Below are 22788 nucleotides of genomic sequence, written 5' to 3' on the forward strand. Positions count from 1 at the left end.
CTGACTACTTAAGAACTAAATGCAGCAAGTGCAGCACTCAGAAACTTCCCATAGTGGGCTGATTTTCCAAGGCAATGAGCACCTGGATGTCATATCTTATCTTGGTTTCAGTGCAGGGCAATGAGATCCAACACACCTGAAAATCAGGCCAAGTACGTTCACATGTTTTCACAAACAGCACTTTGATCTCATGTGATAACTAAATACTAGATGTTCAAATTCACTTAACCATGAGGTCAGACAAGGTCACCTGATGCATCGTCATTAGACTTCCACAATTAACATTAGTAGTCTCACTGGTAAGAATTATATGATATTAATTTATTAGTCATCTGCTTTCTGATCTTTTCCACTAATCCGATTTGTTAAACCCCTAGACAATGTCTCACAAGTTACCTAAAGAAAACAGAAATCTCTGTATCTACCCTCACTGACTGTGATCAGTCAAGGCCTTGTTTCACTGATGAGGATACAGAAATAAAAATGATGCCGGCTGCCATTTTACTGGACTTAGTTACTGCCCTGGATCCCCCACAGAGGTAGTCAAACAAGACAGTCCCAGCATAATGACCCAGTACTTAAAATGTGCATAAATATGGCCAGAAAATGGCAGGATAACAAATACAATCCTGTTTCTTCAGTCCCTCTCTACGGATAACACAGTTTGATGGGGCAAACGCCATCACCCTGATGCCATATATAATATCTCATCCCAATGCAAGGGAAGGAAGGAAAGCAAACAAATGCAGCAGCTCTTTTTCCCATTTCTTGCAGGTGCACCCACTTGAGAGCACCAGGAAGACCTGGAGCACTGGAAGCACAGCTCCCACTTCAGCTGTCATTTTCTTCCATCAAGGGAAGGCCACATCTCCATCGTGCAGAGCATCCTGGCTAGCACAATAACCGAGGTCAGGAACAAGATCAGTGCTGAATAAGCCTTTCCTTGCCCAGAGACCTTTGTATTTGTGATCAGTAATAAAAGGCTGTACTGGAATTTAAAATCTCAGCCAGGTAAAATGCCAGAGATGATTATTTAAAGGCTTTAAATAAAAAAATGTTCTGGCTGTAAGAATAAGCTTTTCACATTCATATTGTGTGGCTGTGGACTCATACCTGGGTTATGAAAGAAGCCCAAAATAAGATGAGAAAAACAATAAAACACAAGCTGGGCTTAAGTGAGGATTGATTTCTGACAGTAGTTCTTAATGTTTTAAACACTAGCTGCCTACCCATATATTTGCAAGATTTTAATTGCACAATTCCCAGTGATTTAACATTGCAAAAATCTACATACTTCCATACTCAGAATTTGAGAAGCTAAGACAAGGAGAAACTTAGCTTGACATAAACAGGATTCAAAGAAAACAATATTTTTTTTTCTAAAATAAGTCACTGGCAGCAGATGACTGGCATCCTACATGTACTGAATATCTCCTGTACCTCGAAGCTCTTTTGCTGTGAATTCCTTTCTATGCTGTATTTCTATGATCCTGATTTTAACTACTGAGGTGAGAACTACAGAAAAATACATGAACTAATAAAGAAGAAAATTTGCCAGATGTGCCTTAACATGCTTAGACACATACAAGCACTGAAAAATAAAGAAAAGATCAACATGAAAGAGTGGGTCAGAACTTCAGATGGGACAAGCCGACACAGGGAATGGAGGACACTGATGAGCAAGGGGTGACAAGGAGGAGCTTGGACTGTACAGACACAGAGGGTGGTGTGGGAACTGATGGACGAATGGTACGTATCCATCCATGTTCTCAGGAAGACTTGAGTTTCTGCAACTAAGAAACAGAGGACATGGTGAAGACTGAAGTCTTCAGCTATGTCACTGTTTACACACATAATCTTCATTTTTAGACTTTTAGCTAAATCAATATCCAGTTGTTAGAAATAACAGCATGCACTCTTAGAAAAGAAGACACTGCACTGCTAATTTCAGATTAGCAAAGTCTGGCTTTACTTTGTTTTCTTCTTGAGCATTATCCCACTAAAATTTATCTTTCATAAATGCTGACACACAAGCTACAAGGATTTTATATTATTTCATAAAAAAAACCTTTTTTATTTTCTTTCTTTCTCTTCTTCTTTCCGAATTGTACCCACAGGTCCGATCGATACTTTCAATTGCAACAACAGGCAGCCAGACAAGAACAGTACAAGAAGCTTTATCTTAAGTATTTATTGTTATGCCAGAATATCACTCAGTTTCCTCTGGAGTAATTCAGCACTCCTGTGGGAAATATGTGACCTCATTTGCATTTTCTAATTGAATTGCTATCAGGTTTCCTGCAAGACTGAACAAAAAAAGTTCCTAGAGTTACTAACACCACTTGTATTAACCAGAAAAAAGTTTACATTCAAGTGTTTGCTGGGGAGGAGGGGAAAATGTATGCTTCATGTATCATAAAATATATTTTTAAAATATTTACCTTCTTTGCTATCATTTCACCCTACTAGCATTAAACTTTAACGTAGTAGCTAGAATTCTTTCATTATAGTGGTTGCCAGTGAAAATTCGCAGATTTGCCCAGGTTATTCAGTCATCTAAAGCAATTAGCACATTTAGAAGGCCAGCACTATGAAGGAGGGGAAACCATCGTTGTCTGGGGTCACTCGCTGTTAAAACGTCAGCTCACACCGAGAGTAACGGCCCAGCTGTGGGATCTGAGGCACAGACAGAAGAACCTCTGATTTTGCAATGAAAGCACACAAGGGGACGACTATCCCAACAGGAGCCATCCTGAACTCATCTGCACCCTAAAAGTGTGCTGGCCACCACCAAAGCTCTCCCAGCCCATTACGCAGATTTCCACTCATTGATTGCGATAATAAAGGCTCACAAATCCAAAGGACCGTGTATTGAGGGGTTTATCCTCTGTACCCTCCTGGGAAGCAGACCCCTGCCTCCATTTTGCAGGCAGGCTACAGGAGACTGGGCTTGTTCCCCTCAGGGCGCACCAGGAGTTTGCAGCAGAGCAGGGACCTCACTTCTGGTCCCCCAAGACCTCAGCCAGTATCCCAACAATGACATCTTCTCTTATAACATTTATTCTGTATTAACCTCCATAATAAACTATATGTCTAATAATGGCCACTCCAGGAGGGTTAATCATGTTTCATGAAGCTTTAATCCATGGATAATTGTGAACTAAATTTTGATTCATCATTTCAGAGGTGATTTAGAGGGGCAGCAAGCATCCTGTCATGCAGTGGGGCTGCCCCAGCTCAGGGCTACCAGTCATGGAGAAGCCCACAGAAACACAGAGGCTAGACGAGCAAGGCAGAAGGACTTGTTTGTGCTGTAGGTGTCAGCAAACAGAGATCAGTAGGTGCGGTAAGGCAAATTTCATGCCAATTATTTTTAATGTCTGGGAACTGTTCAGCATTTTCACAATATCAGTCACAAATTTACAAAGTAAAATGGAAATGGATGTATGTGACAGAACAGTAAGTTGGTCTCTCTCCCCCTCTCATGTCCCCTCCTCTTTTATCTCCTTTGCCGTCTCCATATCCTGACTATAACACAAGAGTCTGAAATGTCTTTAAAGAAATTATGTAGTTCTGCTTGAGTCCTATTATATTATACAAAACCAAATGTGAAATCTGTTTCTAGTAAAAGCCATGAAATGTAGTATATTAGGGTCATGGCCTGAAACACATTGAACTGGATATTGTTAGGTTTTGTTTTTTTTTTTAGCATAAACACTATTATTTTTTAAAATAATCTCATAATCATATTTATTTCTTTAGTAAACAAAGGATTATTTTGCTTGCAAAAAGCACAAGCATTTAAATAAAACACAAGTTGGATGCCTGCTATAGGGACCCACAATAAAACTGCTTATGACCTTGTCATTAGTCTTGTTTTCCATATTTTTCCAGCCTCAAACTACACACTAATAAGGCTTTTAGAAAGAAGGGAATATGAATTTTAAAAAGCTTAGCTCTCTCTGTTTTGAACCAGAGTTCAGCTTACATTAACATTAGATGAATTTCCAACCAAATATTTTACTAAAACAGGAATGTGTGCTTATTCAGTTTTCTTTCTGCTACACTAAGAAATTTAAAGCAGTATATAAGACACCTTACTTTGCTCCTTCAATATTTAATTACTTTTCTAAGGAAGCAGTATTTCTTTGGTTCGAAAATGGCAAACAGTTGACATAACATACAGAGCTTAATTATATCTTGCACAAGCCAGAGTCTTACTGAAGAGCAGCAGAATTGTATTTATATGACTCTAAGCCACGCAAAACCTCAGGGGTCAGCCCATCGGGCAACCGCTAGATTTAAGTCTCTCCAAGTCTTTTCCTCTTGTCTCACACGTGGCGAAAATTCTCCCAGATGGCACAGACTCACATGGACATTCTGACAATACAGCACAGAAAGTCTCTCCCTCTTTTCCCCTTCCTCTGCCCTGCCCTCTCTGTCTGAGCACTGCACAAGGGGAAATGAGAGGCCAGTCTTGCTATTTTGACAATTACTGGGGGCATTAATACAAACTACAGCCATGGCCAAGTGACTCTGCCTGTCCGTGAACTAGCCATGACTGTTCCCCAGGACACACACCTTCATCCTTGCTTTGCAGGTCTTCAAGATTCAGCAATAAATCAGGCTCTTCAGCCAATTTCCTGCCAAATCCTGCTTAAATGTAACCACCCAACCATCACAGGACTGGGTTTTCTGAGCAGGTGCCAGACAATATAACTGCGTTTACTCAGCGTAGTACAGGATCTTCAGCCCAGACTAACTATGAAAAGGAAGGAGGAGAAAATGAAAAGCTGGAAAACTGCTGCTGCCAAAGATGACATGGAAGAGGTGGGACAGAGACAGCTGCTCAAGGAGACCAGAAGAAATATGTTTTCATGGAGCAGTCCCCAACGACAATGGCACTGTGCTGCCCATCGCTGTGTTTAACTGAAGCAATACCGCTCTCAGACTGCTGGGCACGGACAGATCCTTCCTGCTTTTCAGCTACGTGTATGAAACTAAAAAAGAAAGCAAGTGTCCGTAACCTTCTATCTGAAATACTGAACGGTGCTGGCTGAAGAGTGAAAACTCTTCAGCTGTGGAGAAGGGAAGACGCTGGCATTGAGCGGAGGGCACGTTTGCCACAGCGGTGCCACGTTGTGCTTTGCTGCCCTGCTGGCCCATGCTGCCTGTGAGCATGTGTCCCTTATCAGGCAGCAACCATACTCCCTGTCCGTGCTGTGTCGGAAGGGAACAAGCCCAAATCTCCCCTCTGGAAGCCTCCCAGGGAGCTGCAGGGCCATGCAGACAGCTCGCGGACAGAAAGGAATCACCACGAAAACCAGGGAGACGTCTTAGCAGCACGGCAGCAGCTGGTGCTTGACTCCGGGTCTGCGCTGTCACAAAAGAAATCCAAACTTAACCTCACATTTCTCAAGAAGATGGTTGACTTAGACACTGGAAAGAAGGAGGCACCCTTCCTTTGAAGGTTTTATTACAAGTCAAGAGGGAGTATTAGCAGTGAGAGGCAAACACAAGGTATATAATCTGCAGTATATAAAAGACCAAGTGGTCACTTAAAAATACAAAAGGATGAACTTGGAGAACGCTTCCCTCACTGGTGACCTTAAATCATTTCTGTCAGAGGTGATCAAGGATCACTTGCAAGAAATTTGCTGCTGATTGTGTTTTTTTCTACCCACACATTTCCTCTGGCCACACAAACAATCCGACGCCGCATGTAACTTTTAAAGGTTTGGGGAACACAGGAAAAAGAAGAGTGAAATACGAAAAAGAGCTTTAAAAACTTCTTACCTTGTGCCCATTGTGTTGTGACTTCTCTGCCACCAGAAACCTGACGATCGCCTCCCATCTGCCCAGGGTCTGGGGATCCCACGCAGTCACCATCAGGATCAGCTGCTTCGAGGGCATTTGCACCTGGTGGGCAGCATACATGGTCCCATCCGCTCTCACCTTGAAGTCCAGGCTGTTGGTTTCATACCGAACCCCCTTGTTACCGGCACAGTTATTAAATTTTACTAGAACAGAGAGCAAGAGATGGAAGAAACGTGTGAGATTGGCGTGATAAGGAAAGCAATCAAATACAAGTTTCAGACATTTAATTTTCACTGATGTCTTCTATATCTCTAATAACCATCAAGGAAATGATTTAACTGTTTCTTCGACCTTTCAGGAGTACTCTTGTACTTTATCTCCGTTCCCCAGGGAAGAAGTTGTAAGCCATTTTTAAAGTATTTGATGCAGTTTCATTAGATCTCAAACACAGCTGTTCCCCATTTCTTCAAGTGGATTTCTCCCTTGTCGCCATTATCTTTTAAATTCGACTGGAGTCTATTACCCACACTGTGGGTATTTTTTTGCACGAAATGTTCTCTATTTCCCTAACCCTTCAATAACCTACTTACCAGATAGCCTATTTGCACACTCTTAACTGAAATTCAAAAGCCCATAACAATTCTATTATCAGAAATATAAAACCAAAAAACTTAAACAAAGAAGAAAAATTAAAACCGTTCTGTGGAGCACATCTGCTGCAGGAACCAGACCCTCCCAACCAGAGCTACAAGCCCACCCTGGCCAACCCCTCCACACGTTACAGCTACTGCAAAGAAGTATAAAACTCCGCTTCACAAACCACAACTTGTCATTTAAAAGCCTGCACTGTCAGATCAAAGCTTCCCAGTTGCTGATGTTTTTATTTTCAGCTTTTTTTTTTCGGTCAAATTCTTTTACAGTCTAGTTTGAAAACTACTTTTATTGGCATTATGAAGCATGTCGCATACATTAGGCTGGAAAAAACCCAAACTATTATATGACAAAATTGACAAATCTGACAGAAATTGAACCTGCAGCTAATCACATAGGAAACAAAACACTTTCTGCCAGTCGCGTAATCCACGGGGCGGAACACACATGTGGTGAAGGAAAACATATTGTACCCGTAAAAACATCTCAAGCGAGTGAGAATGGATGTTCAGCTTTCTAGCTAGGAACGTCACAGGGGTTCTCATGCTGCGGCTTCTGAATGCTTCGCAGCGATGCTCCCAGCCTGCCCTGAGACAAGGAAAACCTGCTAGTCCAAGTCTCACGGAGCTTCCGCAGGCACTTAATTTTTGCACAAGAAAAGCTAGGTCAGATGAATCTTACCTAGACTGGCTGCGGTGGGAGGAGAAGGGATGAAGTGGCAAGCCAGGCGAGAGGAGCTCCCGGGGCCAGTTTTACCCCAACTGCCCCCTTCCCGCCCACCATAGCTGGCTGCTTCTGCAGTGCTGCTTTGAGCTGAATCCGGGACGAAACCAGATCTAAACAAAAATATCTGGGAATGGCACAGGGGGAAAAAAAAACAGCCAGGAAGCTGCTCAACCAGACCTGCTGCCAAAGGCCCCCGTACCATCACAGCATAGAGAAACGAGGAGCAGACTGTCGTGGAGGAAGGGAAAATCCATCCCCTCCTTCACCAAACTGCACCTCTCAACGAGTGGGGTGCTGTGATCGTGTCGTAGCTACACATCTTACAAAGGCTTTCCATGCTACATACTTATTTAGACCACATTCATACATTTTTATGTGTGTGTGGTGGGAACTGTTACTAATGCTGCAGTAATTATTTGGCACAAACAGCAAATGTCACACATTATCTATCCTCTTTTTTATAAATCAAAGTTATCTATATAAAAAACCTGTGGGTAAGGCTTTTAAACAATTTCATTGTCACAGACTACATCATTAAAATCCTGTTTAATCTGGAATCTGGGGAAAACAGAAGTCCCCCAGTTTTGTTCCGGAAAGCGGGGGTCTCACCATCTTTACTTCTCACTGTAGCTCAGACTGCAGCAAATAACCTCCACACCCATCTCAGCTCAAATGTTTTAGTCAAGACATCTGTCCAGTTTTCTCTGCTTTCTATCTTCAGAAGCATAACAAATGTTTTTCAATGTAACCAGAAGTAGCATCACCTGCATTACTCAAAGTTTAAATGAAACTTTGGCCATAATTTTTCAAGGGGCAGCATATTACTTAATTGCTACTTTGACCCCAGTCTGAAGCTCTCGGCTGCCTTGCTTTCACTCACTGAGTGTCAGAGCACAGGGCAGATATTCAGTGGGCTGGAGGAGGGGATCTCTATCTTATGAAGGTGAGACTTCCAGCCACCTTGCTGCCAGATCTCCTTCATCTCTCAGGAGTTTCTGCAGATCTCCCCCGTATTCACAACTATAATAAATATGTGCGAACACATCAAGTGCTTTGCTGCGAATATGTTATTTATTTTCAGCTCCATGCCATCAGCGTTGTTAGAAACGAGGTACATCAGTTGTGTTATTGCACTCCTCTGCTACATAATGGCTATGCAAAAAGACCAAGTTCCATCTATACCTCTTGAAGTACCCACATATTGTATACAAAAAGACATTTGAAGAAGAGAGAAAGGAGTGATAATGACTGCACATTAAAAACAATTCAGAGCTTACTTTGATTTTATTGAGATTAAAAGAAAGCCCTACAGTGTACTAGTAGTCTAAGAGGAAAAAAAAATCCCTTCCTATACATGTACGTAATGATTTCAGCATTCAAAGTACTTAAACATCTGCTTAAGACACAGCGCATGGCTCCAATATGCTGCTCTGGTGTCATATGTCACTGTGTCGACTTTTATGCTCCATTATCTAAAAAAGGCTACCTCTTAGACAAAGTCCCTCCGTGACTTGCTAATTACTTCCATTAGTTTAAAACAAACTTGACTAGAGACAGAGAAAATCCTGAGAGAAATTAAGTCTAATTTTTTAAACAAGCAACGTCGCCGCTCCACACTGCTCTTCTCAGGTAGCCCAGGTAGGTGAATGCTCAGCAGTGAATTAACACAGCCAGCTCCTCCGAAGGGTCCTTCGGAGCTGCAAACGCAAGAAGGCTTCAAGGACGTATGGATTCCCTAACGTTTAGTCCCTACGAGGGACCACACCTTGCACAGCTGCCCGAACAGCAGCAAACAGGCCATGGCTCACAGGAGTGGCTTTGCAGAAGATTTCACCCACACAGAGGAGATAATTCAGAACCTCATCAGGGCCTGAATACCCGGGATGACACGCTGAGCTGCTGCCCGGCAGAGCTGGTGCTATTGCTCTAGGCACTGTTACACACTGCATAGAAAACACATCTGCAACCCAGTACAGACGAACCGCTCACACTTTCACCACATGGCTGCAAGGACTCATTAGAAACCTTGTGCTCATCCTCCTTGCTGCCTTGTGGAAATGATTCCTTGGGATGTTACGTGACTACTGAGATGCACTGTTATATATATACACACACACACATATATACATCATATATACATCATACATATAGAAAATATTTTTTCCAAATATATGTGTACAGGTTTGGAAAAAAAATCAAACTATTGTTCTATAATAAATAACATAGCTCAAGGAAAGGAGATCTCATCCGTATTTTCAAATTCCACCTCTTACCTCTACTCTTTGCTCTCATGGAAACAGAAATTAAAATTTCATCCAATGGCAGAAAACTTTTGCTTTTTTTTTTTTCTTTTTCTCCTTTAGAAAGCTCTAAGTTTCTGTAATTTGCAGTTGATGCAACTCTTGACTTTAAAATAATTTAATAAACAAACAAACATTGGCTCTGTTTACTAGACTTAGATCTCTCTGTGGACACAAATCCATCTTTCTTTGACCAGTTTGAAGTCTAAAGAACACTGCATGAATTTAATATTCAAAAGCTGCATCATCAGTAATTAGGATTTCAGATAAACAGCAGAGCCACACATCTATCATTTTTACAGGATGGTAAAAAAAGAAAACTTTTTTTAATATACTCTGGAAAAATGTTCAGCGATGCTTATCGAAAGCTTATGCTGAAAATAGCATCAAATGCCTGATGAAAAGGAAACCAAGAAGGCACCCTCATTAGCAGGCTTTTAGGTTTAACCCTTTACCCTCATCATTTTTAATTGCTTCTCTATGAAAGGAGGAGGTACAACAATTTGATATGTTGAAACAGGTATCGAGTGATGGGCAGAAAAGCTGCATGAGTCTGCAGCAAACTGCTGGGCAGCTGAGAAAAAAAAAGGTATTTTTCTTCCAAAAAGACACAGGGTGAAAAAAAACCTCAACAAGTTTTGCATTGTTCCCTTTTATTATTTAGCTTGTTAAGCTAGCTGGACAGAGTCAAATGACCAAGTGAGGATCTTGAAAGATGTACAAATACACTGAACTTCCTTGCCCCCCAGATGTCTGAGAAATATATTGAATTTAATAGGACTATAAATGGTATAAACCAAAAAATTCACTTTAAGCCTTATCCTTCTTGATTCTCCTTTAACTTCTCCTAGTCCATTAAAAAGTGCCCCCTCCGGCAAGCTGTGCAGGGCTGGAAGAGCAGGAGGGATAACATTTATTAGGATATACCCTGTGGCGGGACATCACCCCACAGTTCAGGATCTGGGTCCCGCCAGGACTCTGTTTCTCACCACCGTTTCGAGGATTATCCCTGCAAAGATGTTTCTTTCCTGATGAACTTCAAAGCAGCAAATACACACCCCTATTTACAGTGGGACCCTATCTGCTTTCCAAGTTGTGTCTCTTGAAGCTCCCTGTGATAAGCCCAAGCTGCCAAATCCACCCCTTGTACCACTTCTGCGAACATCGTTAAGATGAGGATGGCTTAACTGTGACCTTTGGAAATTTCAGATATTCGGGTAACCTGCAGAGCCCTCAGCATGCACAGAAACGTTCCTCTTGTGTGATCTTAGCAAATCACTTGTATTCCTGCCCTGGCACTTCGGGCTGATGCTCCCATATGTTTGCCCTCATCCATCTTCTCCTGCTTCTGCAGGGGGGTGGCAGTCCTGGCCAGCATTCCCCTGCATGTCACCACATCAGAAATGAAAAAAAATCCCTGCTCCTTAGTGCATAGGAACCTGTTGTCTGCAAACAGGCATGAAACCATTCAGTTAACGAAAAAAATGTACTTATTCCCGGGCACCCTGTGAGTGCGTTACACTCTCACAAACTGATTTCGCCATTAAGCGCTAATGTGGAACCGAGCGCGCTGTGCCTCACTGGAAAGCTCCATTTATTTGAGAAAGTAAGTACGTAGTATAAACTTTTACACGGCCACATTCTCGAGGCATCTTTCTTTATGTTCATGCATCCCCTCTGTGATTCTGTGAGAAAACTGTTTCACAGCAGTGAGAACAAACTGCAGTCAAGGGAATTCCCCACGGCCACACTGCAAATCCCCAGCAAAGCTGGGATCCCAATCCTGAAATTCAGCCTGTTTCTCAAACTGCCAGATCACACCGCCTCCATCGCCCACATACAGGTTAGCCAAATACAAGATACAAATTTTAAATGGGAAAATGGACTTTTACAGGCACTTCAAAAAGCAAATGGGCAGATTCTCCGTCCTACAAACCACTGGCATATTTCCAAATTAGCACTGGGTTAAAAAATTAAGAAATGTCACACAACCTATTGTTGCAATTCTTTTGTATAACGGAGCCCTGTGAACAAACGTGAATACGTGGTGGAGCTCTGGGACTAAAATATCATCTCTCCAAAAGGCTAATGCTGAAAGCAGGGCAAGGGGATTTTGTTTCTCTTGCACTACAAGGATGAATGTATCCAGGCTCAAAAGGCTTTTCGACCACTCTGGAAGAACCCAGAGACGTTGCTCTTTCAGTGTCTCGTGGAAATGAAAACCGACTTGAGCCATTCCACTCACACACAATGCTACAGAGAAGTCCAGAGCCCTGTTTCTGTCCCATTCCTGCTTACAGTGAATCCCATAGTGTCATACAACACACAACCAGATTTGCTGCTCGCAGTTAATAAAATACTCAGAGCCCTTCTCCTTCTGTACCACAAAAACAATGCATAAATAGGGAAAAATGATGGCTGTAAAACCTAATAGAAACAATGTGTAATTTTCATCTTCCCATTACTAATTTTATAGGTTACATTTTCAACCATGTCCCCATAAAAATATTACACTAATAAACTCTTAGTGTCTTTATTTAATATTTATAGCACCGTGGGAGAACCAAACTCTACTGGTAAAAGGTAAAAGGAGCAATTCAAACAGCTACTTCAGAGTCTAATAAACATATCCCTAGTGATCAAGTTTAGAAGTATACAGTTTAAGAAAATGCTTTGATACAGAAAACTGTTGGAGATAAATGGATATATGTTGGTTGATATATGAATGTATATAAAAATGTGCATGCCCACACCCTCGGCTTCACAAAGCATTGATTATTCATTAAGTGTTCTTGGACTAAAAAACAAAAATAATGAATGAATGAGTTAGGAGAATTAATGAACTGCCCCACAATCTATCATCTGCTGAAAATATTTAGCATGATTTAGCATGTTCTTAATGTTATTTTCTTGCAATTAACGGTACAGAAATCTGCTGCAATTTTACCCATTTTCCATATCTCAGGTCAATGTGAAACATTACATCCAATTTTCCAGTGCATTATTTATGATCTCTGAGCTATGACTGCTAATATTTGCTGTACTGGAATAATAATACATTACCATAACAATTTACCATATGTAATTATGTTAAAAAAAAAATCTTTCTTTATCTTCCTGTAATCTTCAGTTACAGTGAATCCTCCTATACAGAACAAGCAATAATAGAACACTCATGACATTCCCAGCCTATTATGTGCTCGTTAGAACTGACCCCATGTGCCAGTCAACTGGCTCCACCTCTGAATCAGCAAACGAGTAGCAGTCTATCTCCAGCAGCAAGCAAGATAGATTTGAAATGGCTCATGAAAGTATTTTACATTTAAAAGCACGTTTTGAATTTCCCCATTTTAAATTCCAAAGCTCAACCCCTTCCACGATCAAACGATCCAGGCAGGTTCTGGGCGCACACTGGTGAACTCCAAACCACCTCATGCCCATTTGCAGGCTGTTTGGCTTTCACAAAGCCCAGTTGCCTCCAATAGATTTTATGGGGAAAACTGCAAGCCTTGTTCACGCACTTAATAAAATATTCATGCATTTATTAAAAAACCCAAAATATTTCTGTGGGCAGAACTACATGGAAAATTCATCTTTTCATTTCCAGAGCCACCTAAATGCTTTCAACACCTTTTCCAGCTTTATATTCACTTTTAACAGCTCTTGCTTACACAGGGTTTCTGTTTCCATGGCCAGATGAAAAGAAAAGGAACAATACATTTCAACACACCGAAATCAGGATCCTTTAGAAACTCATTCTGTCACCTGTACAGTCAGCCGGTAGCAATGAGGAGTTGAGAGTACATTAAAAAAAGATCTAAATCCCATTCAAACAAAACAAAACCAGCCCTACAGTAAATAAAACCCAATTCCCAGACACTGCCTGCCTCCTTCATATTCCCACCAGTGCTATTTTTCATTTACTGGAAGCCAATCCAACTAAAATACATGTTTTTAAGGAAGAAGAAAAAAAAAGAAGTATATTTCACTTTTGGTATTGGAATTGGAGGGGAGTACAGACCCCTGGAGAGAAGGACTGCAGAACATGATAGAAAAGATGAATCACTCTGGCAGCAGCCAGCCAGCCATTAATTTTCAGCAAGCCAGGAGTTGGTCCAATTAAACCAGGCTCCTTTCTCTACATTAACATGCTTTCCTCAGTTTTTTTACTGAAGCTAAAACATCAGCTCGAGACCCCAAAGGCTTTTCTATTTAGGATCAATCAATCTACCTGCTGCACTGTAAAACATACACTGTCAGCTCTGAGGCTAGCTCAAAAAAGAGCAACAGTGGAAAAATTTGATAAATCGACATGTTCTGGCAGTTAGTAGAGGGATTCTTCCTACACTGTCACTTATTTTTATCTGATTAGAAACAAGTATTAGTAAAGGGAATATTCCCCTCTATTCTCTTCCTGTTCTTTAGCGTTGGGCTAAAGGAGGAGTCTTTTCATGTCCAATTTGCTAAATCCAAGCCAGAAGCTTCCTGCCACAAAGGCAGAGAGATACTATCCATATTTCAAAGGGCAGTGAGTTTGAATTGGATTTGCATGACGTGGAACTCGCATTCAAGCCTCTTCTCCAGCTCAGGAACATGAACCTGCATCTGTTAGTGCCCCACATTAAAGACGTTATTCACTGCTTTCCACATTTTTATTCTCAGGGCATTACCGTGGGTGTGCAACCTCACCTCTGGGCTTCCAGCACCTGCTCTGGCAACGACTGCTTTATTCGGGATTTCATTGCCCATTTGAGATCCCGTCACTCTCCCTCTGCCCTACTGAGACGTTTCAGAAATGATTAACTAATAAATACACCAAGGACTGATGCCAGAGGCCAGTAAGAAGGACACTTATATGGTCTGAAGTCCCCTGCAAAGCAGCACCCCGAGGTGGGATAATTCAGGTTACCCCTTTCTTTGGTGAGTGCCATAGTAACTATGCTGTTGGTTTCCATTCTTGTTCTCAATAGACATCTTTATCCTTGGATAAAAACCTCTTTCACAGTAGTTTCAGTATGACAGTCCTCCTCTGTTCTTAATGGTAAGGTGGACCAAAAGCCACTGGGATGTGCAGCTGATATTTCAGCTTCGGATTAAAAGGCTAATAAAGAGAAGCCTGGCTGGGGTAATCTTGCAAACACCAACTGCACCACACTTTTTGGCAAATGCTGAGTTTTTACAGGCAACCATTTTTGTTCTTTGCTCTCCTTTAAATTCCATGCATCTGTAGGATAGTACTGAGCTTCACTATGGCACTAATGAGATCATTTTGCAATTAAAGGCTAAGTAGAAACAAACCTCTCACCACTCTACAAGAGAGTTTAGGTTCTCTGATTAAGCAGCAGTAAATAAATCTGTTTCACTTTTGGTCCTGGTGCACAGGCTTTCTATGATTAACTCTCCAAACAAGATGGACTGATTGACCCCATGGATTAATCAATAAGTTTCTCAGCTTCAGAGCAAAGTGCAAATTGTGGGAGTTACCTGCAGTAGGATGTGTTTTAATTATTATTACTACAGCACACAGTAAATAAATCCCAGGGCACTTTATTCAGAGGTTTTACCCTTAGCGCTAATGACTTTCACGATTCTCTCATGTTTGTCGAACTACCTACATGGGAAAAGATTTTAAACATCACTACACATTTCTTGAGGAAAAACTACAGATTTTATGGTAGCTTAATATGATAATTATAAAGGGAGGAGCCTACATAATTGTAGGGCAATCTCTAGGTTACCACAGCTGCTCGCCCATCGTACCTGTTGGCAGGAGCATCCCTGGGAGATGCTATAGGGTGGCTGGGGCTGTATCTGAGAGGAACCCCAGGTGTGCTGCACTGAGCACCTTCTCCCCAGCACTCCCGGGCAGAGCGGAGAGCCCGGCCCTGCCCGGTACCAGGAACGTCCCTACGTTCAGAGAGGTGGTGGGGAGCAGGCAAGTACACACAACTCCTGCCCAGCTGCAGCCATCCTTGCCAGCTCCCACCTGCCCCACCGACGGCAACCTGGGGGCTTTGCCTCTCTGCCACAGATCTCTTTTCAACTTGCCAGAACTGTATTTGAAAGACACGAGGAGCTGCAGGAAGATTTTAGGGAGAAAAAAAATGTGAACACAGGCCATTTGCAGACTAGGAAAAGAAGTTGAAAGACAAGCTCCAACCGTAGCAGATACCGTGTCAGATAGCCTCAGGCTCCTCTCTCCTCACACTCTTCAAAACAAACAAACTCTCAACACCTAGAAACAGAGGCTGCACATGTCAGGGAAAAAAAAAATCAGACACACCAGTAAAGACACTGAACTCCTCATGGACTTGACTTGAATGTAAACACTGACAACTTTGGGCTTGACTGTTCTAGTCTTCCTTAGTCTGGCTCAGGAGCAAACATGCGCTGATCCAGGGAGTCAAATCACATTGCAGTAAACTAATAGATGTTCCAGGAAAGAATATTAGAAATGGAAAAATTTGTTATCTGTAAGAATCAAGGCAGGGGAGCTATATTTAACCTGCAGCTGCTGTGCACCTCTGCTCGTCTGCCTGCACAAAAAGCAGCTGCAGTCCTTACCTTTGGCTGTAGCCTACACAAGTCTTTTGGTTTCAAGAGAAATTAATATTACGTGGAATAAAACACTGTTTGGTACCTGGTGGGCTCAACTGCTTTGACATTTGGACAAATTCAGAGAGCTTTATTTACAGATGGAGGCTCTGGGTTCTGTTTCTGGCATTCAGTCAGATGGAGCAGGAGAAGAAAAAGTGGCCTCGATGCCAAAGCTGCACTTGAACGGGAAACAAATATCGTGAAAGTGAAGAGGTGGCAGGGCTACATTGCTGCAGAGAGCCACAGCGTCCTGCCCTAGGGCCGGGCTCCAGTGTGCTCTGAATTCATGGGAAATTCACCCATGGAGCAAGAAGTTAACTGGAAAAGCAAAACCACAATAAAACACAGCTCCATGCTCTCTGCTGTTGGTCATCACTGAATAAAAATGAACCTCCTGGCCTCTGCAGCCACCCGTGAACGGGCCATGTCCTGATAACTGCATCCCCGCAGCCGTGCTGCTTGGCTGCTGATGTTCCTGATAGACACACAGGAATGAGGTTTGCTGTAATATTCCCTTTCTTTTTTCACACTTACTCCCTCTGCCCCTTCTACCTACAGTGGTCAGGCAGCGCTCCGCTCGCCTGAAGAATGACCTCAGGATTCAGCTAGCAACCTTAAATTTAACAGAGTGCTTTTGGCAGGGCTCAGTACCGTCAATTAAAACAGAGAGAGACTGAAGCCAGTAAATTAGAGAACGTGACAAATGCAGCACAAAGCACTGACGATCCCAGAAGGTATCAAATTTAGTATTAAAGTAAAGAAACAATAGGGGAGTCCAAGACGTTTCAGAGTGTAGTGAATCAAATTAAATTGCCTGAAATTCCACATGGAATACGTTTGACAAATTTCTTTCCCCCTCTTCAGCTTTCTGTTTGAGATGAACTGTCGTCTGGCAGCTTCAAACGTCTGGCACAGCTTCAGCTTCAGTTTGCTGGGGCTGAATCCAAACACGAACCTGAACTTTACCAGTTCTGCTCTTTTTGTAAACATACTTGCTGCGGCTGCCAAATGCTTTCCAAAAGCACACAAAACCCAGAATCCAAACGGAAAACATTATCTTGCTGCAATAACGTTTGCATTTTACCACCTATCGGTAGCACCTCGTGTGCAGAGCGGTCGGTTGGTCAGAGCCCACCTTGCCTTCCATTTCCCCACACATTGTGAAAGGGGATGGGAGAGCAGGCAGGTCCCACGGGAGGGATGCATCTTCCACGCGCCCGGTATGAGTCCATCCCGTGGCGCTGCATCCCCGGCAGCGCCGGTGCCACTTCTTCCCCCCTAGCTGCGTGGGCAGCAAATAATACAACAATTAGCAGTAGGATTCCTCAGACGTGCTGGACAAGACAAGCAGTAAAATGTCATTGTACACGTGTCACTGATAGCGAAGACCAGTCCAGGTTACCCCAGTGAGTAGTCTCAGGAACAAATTCATTTTAAGGTAGGGAACTTCAGGCAGAGGAAGAGACAGATATAAAGAAGGTTATGATCAAATTGCTCCTGAGCGCAGATAGCATCAGCCTTGATATATCAGATTCTTTTTTTCATTTTGCTTTTAAAACAGAACTGCTTTTGCAGAACGCTTACAACAACGGCACATTTCTTTGAAGCAGGACGTGATTCTTCACCAGCAGCATCCCACTACCTGTGCGGATTCTCTCTTACAGACAACAAATTCTTTCTTCCTCCATTTTAAACCTTCTTAAAACTACCAAGCTCCCTAAACTATCCAACTGCAGAAGGCTAAAACACCTTTAGGCTGAAGAGCAGCAAATGACAGAGGTGTGTGAATTCTGGCACAAGACACACAGGCAAGCAGATGCTGTTAGAAAAGGGTATTTTATTGTCCACAAAGCATCGGCCTCATCTCTGAGAGCCACGTGGAGTTCCACCACTGCCCAAAATAGACAACATCTGGTTCATATAAACTCTGATTTATTTCATGTTCTCTCCCCTTGGATTTTAATTATGAGTAGATCTTGTAACTATTATATTTGTATTTGTTTTCTCTATCTAGATATTTTTCTATGCTATTAACTACAAACTGAAAGCTCTTTCTAAAACTAGTACAAAAATATACTTAAAAACATGCACATGGCCTTTATTAAGGAAATCCCTACAGCAAATTTTTAGATGAAGTAAAAGTACCACTGAAACCACTGATTAGCAAGCAAAGCAAGCCTTTACTTGATTTCCTGAATAGGATAAGACCGAAGAAATTGCTTTTTATTACAATGAAACCCCAAAGAAGATAAAGTACAAAACTGACTACTGCTCCTATTAACCAGCGTGGTAACGAATAAAACCCACTCATTATTGCACCACTCTGATCACTCCCAGGAGCCGTCTGGGGGGTGTTGAGCCAGTTTCAGGTGTCAACATTTTAAAGAACCTCTCTAAGGTGGCATTTTCTCAGCAGAAGAGACAGATCCAGACTGTGCCTGAAGAATAAAACATTCTTTCTCCCCTGGGAAAGAGTAATACAATCAGGAATGCAAGAGTTGAAAGCCTTCATCTTGAGAGGTATTTTGTCTATTTTTTTTTTCCAATGAAACTTTTGATCTTTCTGGGAATCAGCTGATTTAGAAGCGACTTTCTAATTTGTATGGTTGAATAACTACCACCATAAAAGAGCATACACTGCAATAAATAAATACCGCTTGCAAACTTCAGGACTCTCTGCCACCGCTTCATCCATCAAAACTAATTCTGTAAAAAACAAAGCATGTGACAAACCCAACCCACCTTTTTCCCCATCTTACAAAAAGACAGAAATCTATTTCTGGAAATGTCGTAATGTTTCCATTACATCGAGCCCTCTGGAAATGTTTAGCAGTCCTACACAAACACCCTCCATGAGGACCAGTAGCCCTTGTCTCTGCAAGCCCAATGCACGGAGTGGGCAGCTCAGGTCCAAGCACTTATGGAGAAATCTTGTCCTACTCACGGCACAGAATTTCTGGGAATACGATGTAAACCAGAAATTGCCACAGATGTCTGAATTGCTGAAACTGGAAAGCAAAAAGGGCCGACAGCTGCGTTTCCCTCACCCCAGTGTCAGCACACAGCGTGACCCGCATGCTGAACCCTCCTCTGCACACCACTACTCCCTCGAGGTGGAGTAATACAAATGTAAGAAATATCTTGGCTCTGTAGCTGTTTTTTAATTAAAAAGATTTTCATGTAAACAGATACCTTCTCTTCCAAATCCACACTGACATCCACTACTTATCATTCTGAAGTGATCGCTAGAGGAAACATGATTAAAAAATATCATATTCCATGGAAGTTTTCTTAGTACTGCCCATCGTCATGCTGTCTGGTCCCCTTTTACATCAGCTCAATTGTGAGAGTTTTAAGCTGACATCAAAAAGTCAGGCCATTTGAAGACATAGGAGTCAGCTATGAGGTTGTCATTTTATTTTTTTTTAATTTATTTATTGATTGGTTGAAAAAGAAACATCGACTGGCTGATATATTTTAAAGGTTAAACGAGCGTGATGAATGATAGCAAAGAAAGCCCTACCAAACCTTGATTCCCACTTCTTTTACAAACTACACAGACATCAACAGCCTAAAGATGAAACAAGCCCAATTTACCGATAGGTACCACAGAGTGATGAAGACACTTGAGCTGGAGACTCATCCTCTCCTTACAGATGTGAAGGCAGCAGTTGGCACCGACTGTAGGAGGACACCGCGTTGGCTCTTCCGTCCTGTTACCAAGACGGGTAGTAGCACTTCAACACTTCCAAGTGACACATTTGCAGTTTTTTCCAAACCAGGCCTCAGTAACGACTGTCAGCTACCGCTGTCAGTAATGTCTAGCTCAATGTAAACACTTTGTTAGTAACGTGATGAAATCACACCTTCAGGTTTATTCTAACTACTAAAATGAATCTGTTCACAGAACACGTATGCATTCATTTATACTGCATTGCTGCAACCACAAGTTTTAATTTTTACTATTTAATTATTCATCGTGGAGCAGGTCTCAGTTTAAGCTAATACACAAAGATGAGGAAGAATGGGCACTTGTTTATCTCATTTTTTTCCGATTAATTCAAGCTGTTCATTAGTCACATTACTTTTCTATTATGCGATAAGAAAAAACAACAGCAACCATCCATACAACAAAAAAAGACTCCCTTTACAGAAAAAGCAGGATAGCCCACAAAATTTACTTGCATGAATAGACGCCATTAAACCAATTAAAATATTCATGTATAGGGATGGCTCATATTATTGACTCAGCCTACAAGGGAAATTTTTCTTCTTTTTTGCCTTTAATGTCTACAATATGATGAGTGAATTGCCCTAATAACAGATTATATGATGGAGATTGGCACAGGTTTCATGAAAAATTTTGCCTGGAAATATGAAATTGTCCTAAACTTCCCTCCTATTCCATATCTGCAGTGACTATAAATGGTACATCTATCACAATTTCATGTCCATTACCAGGTGCTATACCTCAATTAATCAAAACCAAAACTTCCAACCCCTCCAAAATGTCTACTAAAAGTAAGCATCTTCTACCTTTTTTTTTTAAATGAAAAACTTAGGAAAAGTGGAAATAAGAAACAAGAAAAATATTATTCAGTCCATAATTCACATAGTTTTAATGACATTTCTGACCTTTAAAACAAAAACTATGAACAACTCACACAGAGCATTGGGCAAATAGAAAAAGTAACAAGAAAAGCCGGCAAAGAAAAGAGGAACTAACCATGAGGAATCCTTTGCGGCTCCAATATGACAACATTTCTACCCTGTAAAAATAAAACGCCATCAAAACTTCACCAGCCACTGCTGTCACTTTGTCTGAAGAGACTTCCCATTGCTCACCCAGTTGTTCCTTTGATCACTCTAATGTCCAAAAGTTTCTGCTAAGTGGTCTTGTACTAAGGACATACCACTGTTTGAAACGTTGTTGCCAAAACAGAACATAATCTTCTTTTTTTGCATTTAAATACTAGCAAGAGCCCACACTGTCATCTGCATTAGTTACTGAAAATTGTCCCAAAAGTGGATACAAACCTCAACAAGCCCTTCGGATTCATGCTCACTGATATATTAACAACTTTATTTTATCTGTATGAAACATCAGGGCCCTGGGCTTTTAAAGGTATCCCATATTTCACTACCAAAATATGTGGCTTTGATTATTTTTGTGCTCAAGCATAGGCGTCGCTTGATGCTCAGTCCCTACACTTACATGCACAAGTCAGTTACTTATGCTGCAAATTATTCTACTTACTCTTCTCTGACTCGAGCGGACGGTTGGCATGGTGAACCCATCTCACAACCAGGTCATTACACGGAGAATGGGGCAGACATCGAGCTCCACTGAACCCCAACCAGCCACACCACCAGCCCTGAATGAGGATGATTCAGATCTGTCCAGTTAACCTTAATGTTTTTCTGAATGTTTATAAAAAAACAAACAAAAATGAGCAAATTTTTTTTTTGTTGAACCTGGCTGCCATGCGCAAGTCCTCCTTCTTTGCAGGACTCTTCCCTGTGAGTGCATCCCCCAAAACAGTGCAGCGATGTTCTCATATGGTGAAAATGAGGTCTTGGAGCTGCACTAGGATCCCCCACCACTGCACATGGACGGGAAGGTGGGATGTGCAACAGGGCAAGCAATGCTGAAGTGCTCTCCTCTGCATGCACGTGGCCAGGACACCTGCATGGCACCTATCTGCTGCACAGTTGGCTTGATAGCTGCTTATTTTCTTGAGCACCAAAGGGATTGAAGCCGTAAAATGAAAAGGTAATGGGGAGGAATGTAACCATCTGGGGAAGATCCCCCCAACTAGCAGTTTCAGGAAGAAAAATACAGGCTGTCTCATTTAAAACCACTGTCATATGTTTACACAACCCTCCTTCCCAGGTATTTGTGCTACACAATGCCCCTGTGGAGCAGTGATATTATATGTTAGCTCTCTACCCTGTTATTTCTCGCTGCTTAACCAGCAAAGGACCAATATCCCATTCAGCTATGCTCAGTTGGTGCAAGAGAAATCAGTGAGATATCGCTCTGCACCTCACTTCACACACCTCTCGTCCTTGTGCGACACCGCTTGCTTTTGACAATGATTGACGACTTGTACCAAGCCTCTGCATTCGCTGTTCCCAGGAACCGAATGGGTATTTCTTCATGCGCTAACCCTTATCTTGCAAACCCTGTGAGCTTTAAGGGTAGAAAGCTTATCCTCTGGAACAGTCTTTCTCTTCTAAAATACCTCCTCCTTTCTCCTGTGATTTACCGTTCATTTATCTTTACTGGAAAGCTGATATTTCTAAGTTACAAACCAGAGACATCCCAGTCTCTAGTTTATGGAAAAGCCAGCCATGGAAACCCAAGAAATGAAAAGCCAACACTCCCACCAGCATATGAGCTGGTTTTAAGCCATAGTTAATGAGCTGTCAGTCACACATAATTTTACATTAAATTTCATTTACATTTAAGTCACAGTGGACTGAGCAGTGGTGTACATATCCGTCAACCAGTTTCTAGTGACCATCAATAACTAATAGCCTCTGTTCATCCTATAATCTTGTTTCCCAAGTCCAGACTGACATCTACCAGGCACACTGGCTCTCAAGATAGTACTTCAAAAAAAGTAATTCATACCTGAAACACAGAGCAGACACACGACCATTCTTTTAGTGACGGTTTACTTCCTTTCCAGAA

At 41.9% G+C, this 22788-nt stretch overlaps 1 protein-coding gene across 1 annotated transcript in view; it reads right to left on the minus strand.

The window, feature by feature from the left end:
* The window catches only part of CDH4 (cadherin 4), a 447706-nt gene that overhangs the window by 165628 nt on the left and 259290 nt on the right, over positions 1 to 22788 (minus strand). The window contains exon 3 of the mRNA XM_068416116.1: positions 5797 to 6020. Within this exon, the coding sequence (XP_068272217.1) occupies positions 5797 to 6020 (224 nt within the window). The remainder of the gene's footprint in view (positions 1 to 5796; positions 6021 to 22788) is intronic.

Source organism: Nyctibius grandis, chromosome 19, assembly GCF_013368605.1.
Source record: "Nyctibius grandis isolate bNycGra1 chromosome 19, bNycGra1.pri, whole genome shotgun sequence".
NCBI classification, from domain to species: domain Eukaryota; kingdom Metazoa; phylum Chordata; class Aves; order Nyctibiiformes; family Nyctibiidae; genus Nyctibius; species Nyctibius grandis.